This window comes from Chenopodium quinoa, unplaced genomic scaffold (genome assembly GCF_001683475.1).
Source record: "Chenopodium quinoa cultivar QQ74 unplaced genomic scaffold, ASM168347v1, whole genome shotgun sequence".
In the NCBI taxonomy this organism is placed as follows: domain Eukaryota; kingdom Viridiplantae; phylum Streptophyta; class Magnoliopsida; order Caryophyllales; family Amaranthaceae; genus Chenopodium; species Chenopodium quinoa.
This window is the reverse complement of record NW_018744167.1, coordinates 1681548-1697087: the sequence shown is the minus strand read 5'-3', so window position 1 is coordinate 1697087 and position 15540 is coordinate 1681548. Positions and strand designations below refer to the sequence as shown.

Below are 15540 nucleotides of genomic sequence, written 5' to 3'. Positions count from 1 at the left end.
TTAAGTTTCAAGTATATGACGCGTAATTAATTATAGTTAGCTTATATTATAAGTTCAAAAACTTGAGGTTATTAATCAATGCTTAAATTTTCTCTTGAATTTCCCTTTAAAGCAATCTATACAATATTGCTTTATATAAACCTGCCTCTTCCATTTCTCTCACTTTTCTTAATCCTGCCCTTTTATTTTCTGCTCATCAATTTTCTTTTATTCCAAACAACTTAATTATTATTCTCTCTTGCATTCCTTAATTTTAAGGTTTGTCTTTATTTTCCCCAATAACATTTTCATTTTAATGTTTCATTTATCCTTATACAATAATAGTACTAAATCGTTATCGTTTATCATTGCAGTGATATTTTAAGAGTCTACTATAAATGGGTAAGATGAGGAGAATAATTTTGCGAACAAAAAAGGCCTTTTCTTGCAATGGTAATTTTTCTTACCCTTCGTTATTTAGTTATTTATTATTATTATTATTATTATTATTATTATTATTATTATTATTATTATTATTATTATTATTATTATTATTATTATTATTATTATTATTATTATTATTATTATTATTATTATTATTATTATTATTATTATTATTATTATTATTATTATTATTATTATTATTATTATTATTATTATTATTATTACTTCGTATTATTTTAACTTCATTACCATATGTTTTATGATTTTGTTTAAATAGTTTGAAGTAGTTGTAATGTAAGATGTTTTTGTACAATGAAACTACTTAATTGGAGTGATTTGAGATATTCCATGTTTTTATTCTGAGCCAGCTTCTTTATATCTGTCCATTTTATAAGATTTTCTACTATGCTGGCCCAAACCTAACACAAATAGGCCTATCAAGGAAAGACTAACAAAGACCCTTATATGGATCTAAACTAGTCCACTAGTTCTTAGGCCTGTTGGGCTTGACTGAGTAAGTAGCAATTTTGTGCCAATAGTCAATAGCTTAACTCCTACGAATGAGTCACAAAGACAATACAAATTATAAATAAGGTTGAGGCTTTTGAGGGAATCTCAATCTGTGACATATTGACATATCGTACACTGACCTTCAATCTTAACCAGTAAGCTAGGATTTCATTGATTTTTTTTTGTGTATTAACTATTTTTCCATTAAATTACTCCATATTATTTTTCCACCTATGTTTGTTGTACTAGTTGATTGGTAGTTGGATATTACTTGTATAGTTGTACTTCGTAGTTGTTAAGGCCGTAAGAGGTAGATGTTAGAAGTAAAAAAGACAGTGTTAAGTACTCCATATGATTAGATATAGCAATAAATCATATAACAAAAGGTACATATATAAAAAAAACTACTTTTTATTCCAAATTAAAGCTATTTTTACCGAAAGGTAGTATTTTGAAAGTTCATGTTATTATGTTTGACCTACCTCAAGTTTTTAACCGCTAAAAGAGTTCACTAATCCGCATCGCAAAACACCGTTTCCACCAAACACGACTTTTTTTTTTACTTTTAGTAAAGGTCTTTACATTAAAAGCTTTTTGAAAATTTCTTGTTCATCATGTCCAAAATAATGTCTTTGTAACCATTATTAAACTACTTTATATTATAATGTTTCCCAAAAAAAAAAGTACTTTATTTAAAATGTGTACATGAATTAAAAATTTAAAATGGTCGACATTATGATGAAAGTGTATAGATCAATTTTTTTAACGTAAAAGTTAATTCCATCTCCAAAAATTTAATGTGATTTTCTCAAAAAAGAAATTATAAATACTTAGGTTACAAAAGTAACATTTTGTCTGACTTAGCTTGAAGTAGCTAAAATAGATAATATTCGACAAATAATAAATATTTGATGGTTTTGGAAGATTTCATGTCTACCTAATAATAGGCTCGAGTTAAATTAGCCACCAACAAACTCTCTAAAAGTTATGGTGTTTGATCGATGAGAAATTATAATTCATCAGCATTAAAAATGTTAGAAAAGAGTCCACAACAAGGGATTAAAAATAATTGGATTTTCAAATCTTAGAAATAAGTCAACAAAAGATCAAAAAAAAAAAAAAAAAAAAGAGAAAAAAAAAGAAAGAAAGAAAAGAAAAGAAAAAAACCTTTGTATATAATTAGATGGAAGTTGTAACCCTTTTTTGTGGCAAACCTCAGTTGTAAGAGTCTAATAAGGACTAATTAAGTAATTATATTATGGAGTACAAAATTATATCAGACATGCTATAGACTTTTATTTTATTTTTCTATAAAATGGTAAAATTTTAAATTTACTAAGTGCACAAATTTACTAAGTGCACATTCTATATTAAAAATTTACAAAATGTACAGTTTTATACTTCCTCCGTTCTAGTAATATTGCAACAACTGGACTTTTACACTATTCATCACGCTTGTTTGACCATATATTATGATTTATACGTAAAATAAAATATAGTTATGTGGGGTCTTGTTAGATTCGTGTCGTAAAATATTTTCACAATATCAACTTTTTATAATTTTTACTCTTATATAATTATAAATATTTAGCATATAAAATATGCTTGGGGATGCGTAATTTCATCCTTATTGCAATATTTGTAGAATAGAGGAAGTATACTATAAAAAATACGGAGTATAAATCATCTCAAAGTATAATATGTGTGAATAGTGTTTAGAAAAACAAAAGTGTCGCAACTAGATAAAAACAGATGAAGTATACTATATCTGTATACCATCGTGTGTGAAATATGCATGCATTAATAAGCAGGCAAATATAGTTGAACCTCGCTCTCATTTCAGATCACTTCCAGCATGTATGTACTATGTAGTCCCTTCTTGGTCCCAGAATGAGGAATTATTCATCTCTCTAATGTACCCTAAGTCCCCAACTCAATCTTTAGGTAGTTGTTACCTTAATTAAGGTGGATAGTATAGTAACAAAGTAATACGATCAATCACTAAATCGAAGTTTGTTTGCGAAGTTAACCTAGCAAAACCATTTGGCGTTAAATAAAATTTGTTTGGACTAAGAAATTTAGAGGAACTCAAGAAAGGAGGATGAAGATAGATAACCCTAGCTATTTATACATCTCTAGAAAATTAAACGATAGAGAACTTGGTTTTAAAAAGTATATAATCTAATATCATATTATATCATATCACTAATATATAAAGTCGGTCTCGTAGTCAGGTCACAAGACAGCGACACTTGGCATTCTAGTTTTTCGCCAACTGTTGTGCCATGTATGCCTAAATCAAAAGGGATTATCTATCTTATTGATAAGCGGTATGATATCGTATGTCTAAATACTTTACAATATCAAAAGGGGTTATATGATCGTATTTAAGCTAAAAAGTATAGTACAATCCGGGCATCACCCGAGCACAAAACTAGTATATATATAAAGGGAAGTTTTTTCCCCATTTTTTAGAGCGCCACTTAGGATTAATATTTTAAAAGCGTTACAATCGGATTTTGCCACGTAAGATTAGTTATTTTTAAAGCGCTAAATAGGATTATTATAAAAAATTGCCATGTAGGATTAATAATTTTAAAATGCTACAATAGGATTATGCCATGTAAGATTAATTTTAGAGCGTTACATATGAATGTGTTATATTTTAGCAAATAAAAAATGTTGCAATCTAATTTAGATCAAAAATTTTATATTAATTATAAAAATAAAATCAGCGCGTTTTTTGTGTGGCTGACCATGTTGTGTGGCCGGCTGAGACACACCCAAACACTGGCCGAGTAACACCTGTTCAATTGTGTAACCCTTGACCAATCAAGTAACTCCTGACCAAGTAATCCCGACCACACAGTGTGACCAGCTACGTATGAAACTTTGTGAAATAATTTATTTTTTTTAATACGAATTTTATCTTAATATGAGAAACAAAGTTAATAATTCATTTTATAATAAAAAATTCAAATAGTTAGCAAGCGAATATCACAAGGTTTATTAGATAAATATATATTAGTAAAATATTTATTTGAAAAAATACAAACAAACCGTGCATCGCGTCTAGTTTGTTATTAATTGATAGCGATCTTTAACCATTTTATCAATAAAGGAGATTAATATTTATTATATATGCATTTGTTAGAACGAAAATTGGGTAAATTACATTAATTTGTAGATTGGGTAAAGTTTTTGTACGCATAAGTTGGCCAATCGAACAATAAATAAAAATCAATACCACCTTCTATAATATAATTCGACCGTACTATATATTTTTCAACTAACAATTTCAATTTCTGCGTACTAAGAGTAAAGTAACTAGTGTGGATGGAAATGTGATATTGCAATGCTTCCTTTTATTTAGGCTTTAAAAGGTAAAAAGGGTGTGCATTTATGAATTCTATACATGAAAATATAGAGTGACATATAACATATATAATTCAACCGTAATTTTCCTTATATGTTAGCTAAGCATCAATAATTCGAGAATATTCACATACGAAAAAAGAGCACCGTGGCAATACGTTTTTTTTTTTGTAGCATACAACATCTATGTAGTCACAATATATACGAGTATTATATTGTTTATTAAGTTTATAAGGTAAATAATTGACTTGGCGTCGATGAAACATTAACACATTATGAGTCACGCCTCATAGGCTAAAACAATATAACTAAATCACCCTTCAAGTATGTAACACATTGTCACCAAATCAAACGCTACCATTAATTAAATTATTGAGATCAATAGATTGACGAATATTAATTCTACGTAATTTATTAAACTTCAACGTCCATCAACATATATAGGAGCTGAGTGAAGAGTGATTTAGAAGTATGTATATATATAAACAATTAAACACAGTATTATTTAGCAACCAACAATTTAGCAATGTCTGGCTTTATATGAAACGAGAAGTAATAGTCAACAAAACCAACTTTAAAAACAAAATTTGTCCAAAAATACTAAATATGTTTTAGATATTGACAACATACTTCTAACTTCCTTTGCATACTTCTATCAAATTTCTTTTAAAGAATTTGTCAAAAATAGGTTAGACCTTAGACTTCATTGTAAGTTCGTTCAAACTATGGCGGTGCTAGTCAGGTATTTTTGTCAAATCATTAAGTTTGAATTTGTTTAGTTTCAATGCTTTTAAGACCCTATTTAAAAAAGCTTTAATTAGGCCAATTAGGGCAAATTGTTTTTGTCAAATCATTAAGTTTGAATTTGTTTAGATACAATGCCTTTAGGACCCTATTAAAAAGCTTTTATTAGGATAAATTATAAAATGGGCCAGATAGTGATTAATAATAGAAGTATAAGAGTAAATAATTATTCCGTACTTACAATCATATAGGACAAAGCAAGAACACTTCAAAAATAAAAAAACTCAAGTCCGAACTTTTTTACCCAATCATAAGGATCGATCAATTAGGAGTTTCTACTAACTCATTAAATTATTGTTCTTATTTAACTACTTGTAATTTTTATTTTAGTCAAAGATAATTTCTACTTTAGACGACTGAGAATAAACTGGATGTGTTACTATATAAAGATTGCGCCACACACTGTAAATTACAGTTCATTATTCGTAGAATAATAATCATAGCAAGTCCAGTGGTTGAAGCAACAGCAAGATAAGATTAGGTAGTTGGTTGGTTGTTTAAATATTTTTCACATTCATGTTATTAGTGTTGCTGGATTTTTATTTTGTGGCTTTATGTTTATAATCACATCTCTTTCATATTATTATGTCATTGTCACACTTTACTCTTGGTATTAATCTAACATCAAGTTTTCAACTAACTAAATTGTGATACCCATAATTTGCCACAAGAACATGGAGAAGATCACATTCACATGTATCCTTTTCTTGAATTTTAGTAATTATATATGTAAGAAAATAAATTAGTTTATCATTAGGTAAATTAGTAATAATTGGCCAACTAACTTTATTTTTGGCCTTTCATGTAATGCAGTTTCAACATCGACTGAACTTCATGTCCCTTTTAACGTGGATGTTAGAGAGGAATATGCAAATGCCTTTAGAACTGAATCATATAACGAGTTTTGGGCTCGTGTATTGGCACTATCACATAATGATTCACTCTCAAAAAAATCTTTGGGATCAACCTCGACAACACGATTGCTTTCTTATAGGATTTTTGTTGATCATCTCTTAGACCCTGATCAACCTACCGTGACAAAATTGTTATCCTTAACCAAAAACCGGCCCAAAATCATGTCTCTTCTTACTAACTATTTTGAGCATACTGCTAACGCATCTTTTTTATGTGGTCAATTACTAAAAGATACTGACAAGTTACGTGTTAAGTATCGTTCCCTTAAGAAAACCCTAGAATCATTTGATTTTCCTCAATTTTCATCATCATCCACTAACCATTTACCTATAATTTTAACACGACTAACCGAAATCACTAAATCTATTAACCCATTTGTAAATTCTTCTTCTTCATTAGCTCGATTTCAAGCCGTGAAATCTAACTGTTCCGAGCTACTCAAACGGCTTGAGTCTCGACGTGATAGGGTTAAAGCCAAGCTACATGTACTAAATAGCTTTAAAGTCAGCTCGGCTGTTTTTCTTGTAGCCCTAACAACTTCAATTACTATAATTGTTATAACTCATTTTGTAGCCATGTCTATGGCTGTTCCGGGCCTTATAATTGCTTTTAGAGGCTCGACTTCAACAAAACAACTAGCTAAGACATCGGCTCAGCTTGATGCGGCTGCCAAAGGAACGTACATATTGAATAGGGATTTGGATACAATTAGTCGGCTTGTGGCTCGGCTTGATGATGAGCTAGAGCATATTCGAGCCATGGTCGAGTTTTGGATGGATCGAGTTGATGATCACCTACACGCTCAAGCCGGTGAAGAAGTGGCGCGCCAACTTAAGAGGAATGACGCAAAGTTTATGGATCAATTAGATGAACTTGAAGAGCACCTATATCTTTGTTTTATGACCATTAATAGGGCTAGGAACTTAGTGGTAAAAGAAATATTAGACTTGCATCATCCAAGATGACACAAACAAATCTTTTGTTACATGTATTGTTATTAAAATCCTGATTTAAATCTTAAAATTTTACGATTTTATGATTCATGTATGTCATACGATTCGATTTACGATTTTAACCGCTTTTACATATTTATCTTAGCTAGCGAAATCCTTACAAGTTTAAAACATGCCTATATAGTTATTTATACATATATATATATATATATATATATATTGTCAATTAATTGCTTATTAAGTAAACAACTATTTTCTATTAATAATTAGATTTCAAACTCATAATACAAATATATTTAATTAAATTTGTATATGACGTCTTGATTATGCATGTCGGAGAATCTTATGATTCTACGATTCGATTTTGAGAGCCTCTTCCGATTCAAAATAGAACCCCGATTTTAGTAACTTTGTTGCATGTATATATCCATTGTAATAAAAAGAATTTCATTTTCAATTTTTAATCAAATCTCTTGTTATGTCCTCCCTTAATTGGGGTATGTAATCATTTGATATGGTAGATGATGGCCTATTTAATTGTTAAGAATTGATTTCAATTGTCCTAGACCCTCATAATTGTGCCTTAATTGATCGTTTAAAACTAGCCTTTGAATATACAAGGACAAAATTTAATTTGTTAGTCGGTTAATTTTTCATCACTATTATTCAGAATTGAAGATGACATTTCATATATACTACACACATCATTTTCATAAAACTAGTAGTATATTTTTTAGGGGAACACAGAATGTCTGAATTTTTTTTTTACTACTTATAAAACCTTCATAAAATTGTAAAACGGAGAAATTATGAGCTGATACAGCTATTTTTATTTAATGCATAGCATAGGTAACCCTCTATAAAACAAGTAATCAATCATAATCGACTTTAATACTCCATTCAAATTGGAGTACAACTGTTCAACTGTAAGTCCATTTTTAGGTTTAAAGATGTTCAATGCTGACAAAATAATGCTTGTAAATTTTAGAGAGTAGAGACACTAAAGTAGTAAAGTTTAAGAGTCTCTAAAAACAAAATAGACAAGCCCGTTGAAATATATGAAGACAAACTAAAGCCTCATAGTATAGCTTGCCCTCTTCTACAGTTATATATGTGATCCATAGTACTTGTATCCGCATTATCAAGGCACCAACTCATTCCTGTTTGTTGTGCATCTTTAAAGCGTGATCCATCTATGTGCGTCGCTACCATAGCCTGACCAGTCAAATATGATCTCAAATGGGCTGTGTAAAACTTCGGTGGGGGTGTTGCATCAATTTGAGAAGCGTGAAGGGACCTAAAGAAAGTAGTCAAATGTTTTGAATCGATCATAATGTATATTTTCAAATGTTACAACTTTATAATTTTTACTCATAAATATTGATCAATGATATCAATTGGTTAAAATAGTGCATTAATAAATGCAAATGACAAAATATTGCTAGTATTAAGAAATGAAGGAAATTTATCATAGTGCATGTAAATTAATTGAGTCACAAATTTTCATACAATAAGAAATTTTGCAAATTTATGTGCTACAACTACAGTACAAGCCTACAAGAAACAAGAGTAGTAATGTGAAAGACGTCAAAAGTACTAAAGCCACAAGGCCCACAACATAGGCCCCGTTTATAATGTGTACTCCACTACTACTCCATATAAATTGATAAGACTATGAAAAATTTCTTGTAAATATATGAAATATTATTTCTTCTTTTTCTAATACCCATAATCCCATAACATAGAAGATGCACATAATTTAACAAGATGTGAGCATATGACTATTAAAAAAACAGTGACCCATATGAGGAGAAAATTAGAGAAATTATTTTGCAAAAATTTAAAAATAATACCATTACATTATTATTTGACTTATTGTTAAAAATAATTTAACAAGATTCAATAGTATTTGACTTATGCAATGCTCATACAATGCTAAAACTAATTCATGTGTAGATAGTAATCACAATTAAACGTGTTATAACCATGTGGATGTTAACTAGTTTAGTAGATGTTTAATAAAGGGTAGCGTCTTGGTTCACATTTGGGCTATATTTGAAAAGCTAAGGCAAAAAATGAGCAAGAGTCGAGGCAAGGTAAAAAAATTACTTTAAATTATAATATCTGAACTTTTTTTTTTTTTTTTTTTCGAAACAAATATGAACTTATGTTAGCTACTCGGTATAACAAAATTTAAACTTCATGTAATTATGTCAGTTTATTTTCTATGAATTTATATATATGAACTTATTTTGTTTGACATACAACAATATAGAATAAATAAGTCGAAACAAACATACCTTACAAAATTGTTGAATCCGTATCAAATTAAAACTTCACATCTAACAAACAAAAAGATGAGTTAATTAATAATTACATATTTGCATTTGGTTGATTTTCATTTTTTAAGTAAATGACAAATGGAAACAGAGGGATTGTGTGCCTTTGACAGCGGAGATGATCAATGGAGTTGAATCAGAATGAAATCTAGTGGAGATTATACAGAAAATACGAGTAATAAATACTGAAAAAATTATTAATTGGCACTCCAATCCCACAACATGGGGCTGTAACGAAATTCCAGAATTTTTGGCACTTGAAACTTCAGATCATGTGCTTCAATGTAGTATGACAAATTGACAATAATAATTCAAAGTGATGAAAATAATTAAAATAATAATGAAAAAAATTAAATATAAACAAAGAGGCACATTTAGGAGCATTGCACAACTACCAAGACAGATACAACTTCCTCTATTTTTTATTACTGTAAGACGTGTAAGTAGTTACAGAGTATTTTTGACAATATTAACGAGACTCACTTTAAAAGTTTAAATACGAAGTGTATTTTTAAAAAAAAAAAAAAAAACCTTTAAATACGAATATTTTTACTAATATTGAAAAATTTATATCAATAAGTAAAATGTTCTTAGATTTGTCTCAATACTTTAATATATAAAATTTTATAATTATGATTATACCAATAGTTAAAACTTTGCGTTAACACATGTATAAATTAAAACTAATTAATAAAGATAGAGGGAGAACCGTCGAAGATTAACAGGTAACCACCTATATAGTTGGAGCGTTGGACCTCCAAATTTTCAATCTAATATCATATCATATCATATCACTAATAAATAAAGCTGGTCTTGCAGTAAGGCCATGAGACAACAACACTTGGCATTTCATTTTTTCGCCAAGTGTCGAGCTACGTAGGCGACAAAATAGATATTATTGTGATTAGATTAGATAAATTTGTTTAGAATAAAAAAGTATACATCAAATAATTTATAATTCTTTTGAAATTTTTTTGTCTTTTTATTGACAATAAAATTTTATTTATAGCAACACACCACATATTATAATAAATATAAATATCCAATTAACAATAGAATTTTACTCCTATACGAATAACAACGTAATTTTAATTATAAATATGACCATGTATCGTTGAATTTTTTTTAGTCTATTATTAATTTACCATTAAAGCTTTTTAATAAGGTATTCTTCATATTCGGTTGTAATATTTGTGTATGTTTGTGATTTTGTTAATGAAATCAAAAAAGTCAAAACTACTAAAATTAGGACACAACAAAAATTGTATAATACAAGATAATCTTGAAGTGAATTCAAATCAATGTTAGCAAGGTATTAGAACTTTACGAGTTTTACAAAGCCTCCATAGCCCATCTACCAGCCATATATTATTACAAATGGTCCAATTAGGCCAATAATAAAAATATATAATATGATGATTTTACGTGTTAAAAAAAAATTACTTTTAACTTTATATTTATTTTATTTTTTTACCGACACACTCTTCTTTTCACAAAGTTATACCCCCTATATTATTTTAGCATCCTTTTGAAATTTAACACATATGTCGACATAAAACCTTTATAAACAATATATATATATATATATATATATATATATATATATATATATATATATCACAAACATTGGTCGTAGTAGACCAAGTGAATATAGTACAACTTACAAAAACAGAAAATAATAACAAACGTGAAAAAAGAATAATATATAGTATTTCTACTTTCTTTTTGTATCTAACATTTAAAAAAAATATAAATACTAATAATAATAATAAAAAAATATGCCCACAAATAAGTACACTCTTTAAAATGGGTATCCGGCGCAACGCCCGAGGCACGTACCTAGTCACTAATAAATAAAGCCGGTCTCGCAGCCAGGCTGCAAGACAGCGACACTTGACATTCCAGTTTTTCGCCAAGTGTTGCGCTACATCGGCGACAAATAATAAGTATTATTGTGACACATATGATGATAAGTAAGCGAATTTTGGATAGATTTTGTAAGATAAAAATATCGTATAGAGTTTTATAATCAGTATACTTCTAATATTTAATATATACAAAATTAATCAAAACTTTTAATAGATATTCAATAACTCAGTTCTATTACCATCATAAGATTTATTTTAAAAAGTTATTTAAAATAAGATCCATTTATATTATTTATATAACTTATTTAAAAATTAATAGAGAATCAGATTAGTAAAAATAATTTTAAGTTTAATAATAAAAATAATTTCAAGTCAATAATAACATAGATATCTGTTAACAAACAAAACTACAAAAAAAATACACCATCATAAATAAGATATATGATATCGTATGTCTAAATATCCTGCATTATCAAAAGAGATTATATGACCATATTTAACATTCAAGTCAATAAGTTTATCCTAAAAAAAGCTAAACTTTTAGCCTGACCACGAGACAGTGACACTTGATATTTCTACTTTTCGCCAAGTGTCACACCACATAGGCGACATATAAGGATAATTATTTTGACGCGTAAGATTTGTTTGAATATATAACTATAAAAAAGTTGGATAGATTTAGATGGATTGTATTGAATGAAAAAGTTAGTTTAGAGTTTTATTTTAAATAAAATTCGTATAGAACTTTAGGATAAAATTATTGGTTTAGAGTTTTATTTTCGACAAAATACCAATATTTTTTATGTGCAAATTAAATTAAAATTTTATTCATAAAAAATTAGATTATAACTCTCAATAATTATCTAATTTATTTCATATATATATCATAACATTTGTGTTAAGGAGTACTTCAAAATAAATCTATTCATGATATATTTTATTAATTGACATAAAATATAATGTAGTCATAATTAAATATATAAAGTTGTACAATTAATCAAGTCAGGCAATATAACAAAACTAAAATGATACGATTAGCCAGGACATGAGATATGACATTCTAACTTTTCATAAGTGTCAAGCCACTTAGGTAATAGCTAACCATTAGATTGACATGTATGATTTAGATTGGATAGATAAAAAGTTTATATTAATGGTATGTTTTAAAATTTAATATATATATAAATTTTATCTAAAAATTTAATAAACAACCCGAGCATCGCACGGGGCACAAAACTAGTATATATATAAAGGGGAGTTTTTTCCCACGATTTTAGAGAGCCACCTAGGATTTTGATTTTTTGAAAATTATTAGAGTGCCATGTAGGATTAGCATTTTTAGAGTGTAACGTGTAGGATTATGCCACGCGGGATTATTATTTTAAAGCGGCACGTAAGATTAAAATTAAAGGTTTAAATTTATTATAAAAATAAAATACTATCTTTTTAAATTTAAAATTTTATCTAAGAGAAAATAAACAATTTATTTTATTTCGTGTATATATAAAAAAAACTACTATTAAACTTAAAAAATAAAAAATTGGATTAGATAAAAAAAAAATAATGAAAATATGACAAGTGATTATAATAAAATATTTTATAAAAAAAATACTAATAAAAAAATAAAATCAAGTTAAAAAAAAATATATAAGTTAATCGGTTTTGGATTAGATAAAAAAAAAACAATATAATATCATTGAAATTAAAAATATATCCTTTCTCTTTTTTTTTAGCAAAAAAAAAATGTTAATAATTTATCATTTATTCGTCTAAAAGATTAAATTCTACATTAACAAAATTTATCATATCTAATAATAAACTTTATCACCACTTTAAATCCAGTATTTAAAAATCCTATATAAACTCATCTAATGTTCTATGCAATGAACCATGATTATAATTAAGAAGTCAGTTAAGTCATAAGTGTTAATTTTGCAAGGGGGCGGGTTTAATTATGCAACTCATCAACTGGCACGATCAACGATGGAAGATTATAGTTTCACGTATTTTATTTTCTTTCTATTTTATTTTCTTCAAGAAAGGGTTTGTATTGTTATTTAAACAAATAATTTACAAAATATATCGTGTTTATATATGCGTGAACTTTAATTGTATCAGATTAAAAAAATAGTAGTATTATATATTAATATTTTGTTATTACGATTGAATATTAAATGTTAAATTTAACTATATTCTTATTTGTTAAAGTTGCACGGACTTAAATCTAGTGTTATATATATTCACATATAAAAAAAAAATCATTTTGTACATTAATTGCGACACCACCTAAAACTAACAAAATAGGCAACGCTTCTTTGACTTTGTAAGGCTTAAAAAAATGTTTGATACTTCTGCAAAAAATCGCATGTAACTATCAACGAAGCCAACAACACACTTTTAAGTCATAAAATCACAATATAAAATTCGTCTTCTATTCTCCTTAGCCCTAATAATAATGCCACCAATTAGAAGAAGAAAGTTTTGTCAATTAATTTCTATGTCTCCATTTTGTGTTCATTTTTGAAAGAGAAACAACAACATAACCACTTGATAAAGAAAGGTTTAAAAGCAAACAAGGTAAAGTGTCAATTTATGATAAGAGTACATATATTGTGCTAATTTAACATAAAAAGTAATGTGACCACTTGTTAAGATCCGCATAATTAAATATGTATGTTTACATACTCGGATAATTAAATAACGAAATTTCATATTATCAGTAGATTGTTATAGCTTAATATGTGTAGGGGAATAATTCGGATGCGGAGAAAGACTAAATGTGTAACAAAGAAAGAGATTGATGTGATACTTTGGCTATTTTAATTGATATTTATCATACATTAATAAATTATCATTGAATAGTACACATAATGAAATATCAAACACCGATTCGTGCAAATTAAACCCTCTTTTATTTAATTATGTTGGTACTTTGTCCATATGATTCCTAAGTTATCGGATATGTTACTAGATCACCCATTGCCACATTTAGTGAGGTTTCTAGGTTACTCATTATATGGTTTTAGCAAAGCTACGATCGTTGTTGCAAATCGTAAATTCTTTATACCTCTTTCATATCGCTGTAATTCACAGTCTTCTTCAACGAGGGGGTCTATCGATCTGTTATAGTCGTGAAGAAAATTTTCGCCTGATTCGTCTGGTTGTTTGAACTCTTCCGTCATCCTATTTTTTTGTTGCTAAGAATTGTCAATTTTTTTTAAAATTAACCTAATATTACCCGAATTAAGAAGCAAAGATTTGACAGAATATGCACCCAATATTAATTAGCCGAACCCAATTTTACCTAGTATGGGCTGAAAAGTGTTGAAACAGTAAGGGATGGCAACCGTTAAATAAAATGGGGCCCGTATTTTAGAAATAATCACCGTCTTTAATAAACGGGCCGGGTGAAGTTAATTGGCACCTCCAAAGTTAGTTGGATTTGTAGTGTTAATTTGGTAATACTCGTAGACGTAGCATTCTATACACCCTACATCGTATTCCTTCATAACTATACACCAAATCTTCCACAGTTCACTTCCCATGCCATGCATGCGTGACTGACAGTTACTCTCACTTTACTCCATCAAAAAGTGTCACACATTCTCTTGGATGACAGGGTGGACGATATTCACACCTAATCATCGACTGTTACATACTAATGTGAAACAGTCTCATGTCATAAGACAATAATAGAAAATGCATTCATCTAATAAAATTAGGTTGATCGATCTAATAAAATGTAAAACCTTTATATGTTCTATTACTAGATTAGAGCCTACCTAATAGTCTTATATTGATGCTATATTCTTGTTCATCAATCTACAAATTGCTAGAATTGTCAAACAAAAACTAAATCTAACCCACCTTATTGTTTAATTCGCACGCTACATAGAGGTTGTAGGATCATTCAATTATTAGTCTCTGTGATTGATGCTCAATTTATATCAAGATATTCCGATCGTACATGAAACTAAATACCATAATTAAAACAATGGTATATGTAATACAATGCAAATTGTATATTTAAGAGAATGTTTTCACAAATATAAAGAAGAGTTAAGGGTATGCATGACTAGTGATTAACTTTTCCAAAATTTCACCGTTTGGTGATTGGAAGTTTTTTGTTGTGAAAGTGAACATCAATTGTTGATAGGTGATTAAATAGTTATTGGTAGGGGTGAGCAAAAATTCGGAATACCCGAAATTGAAACTGGAATCGGAATCGGATTCGGACACGGTGGTTTCAATTTCGGGTAATAAATTAAGGAACTGGTTGTAACCGATTTCAATTTTAATTCTCGATTTTTTGGACCCAAAACCGGTTGGGTACCCGGTTATCCAACATATGTT

At 28.3% G+C, this 15540-nt stretch overlaps 1 protein-coding gene across 1 annotated transcript; it reads left to right on the top strand.

Annotated features, from left to right (window-relative positions):
* Positions 1-34: 34 nt before the first annotated feature.
* On the top strand, positions 35-7050 carry LOC110693842 (UPF0496 protein At3g49070-like). Its single transcript, XM_021871002.1, has 3 exons — positions 35-258; positions 354-432; positions 5926-7050. Exons 2-3 carry the CDS (start codon positions 378-380, stop codon positions 6990-6992), a joined length of 1122 nt encoding a protein of 373 aa, XP_021726694.1. The 5' UTR covers positions 35-258; positions 354-377; the 3' UTR covers positions 6993-7050.
* The last annotated feature ends 8490 nt before the right edge of the window (positions 7051-15540 follow it).

Coding starts and splice junctions, on each gene's coding strand:
- LOC110693842 (XM_021871002.1), top strand. CDS start 378: ATGGGTAAGATGAGGAGAATAATTTTGCGAACAAAAAAGGCCTTTTCT. Junction 433..5,925: donor AAAGGCCTTTTCTTGCAATG/GTAATTTTTCTT, acceptor CATGTAATGCAG/TTTCAACATCGACTGAACTT.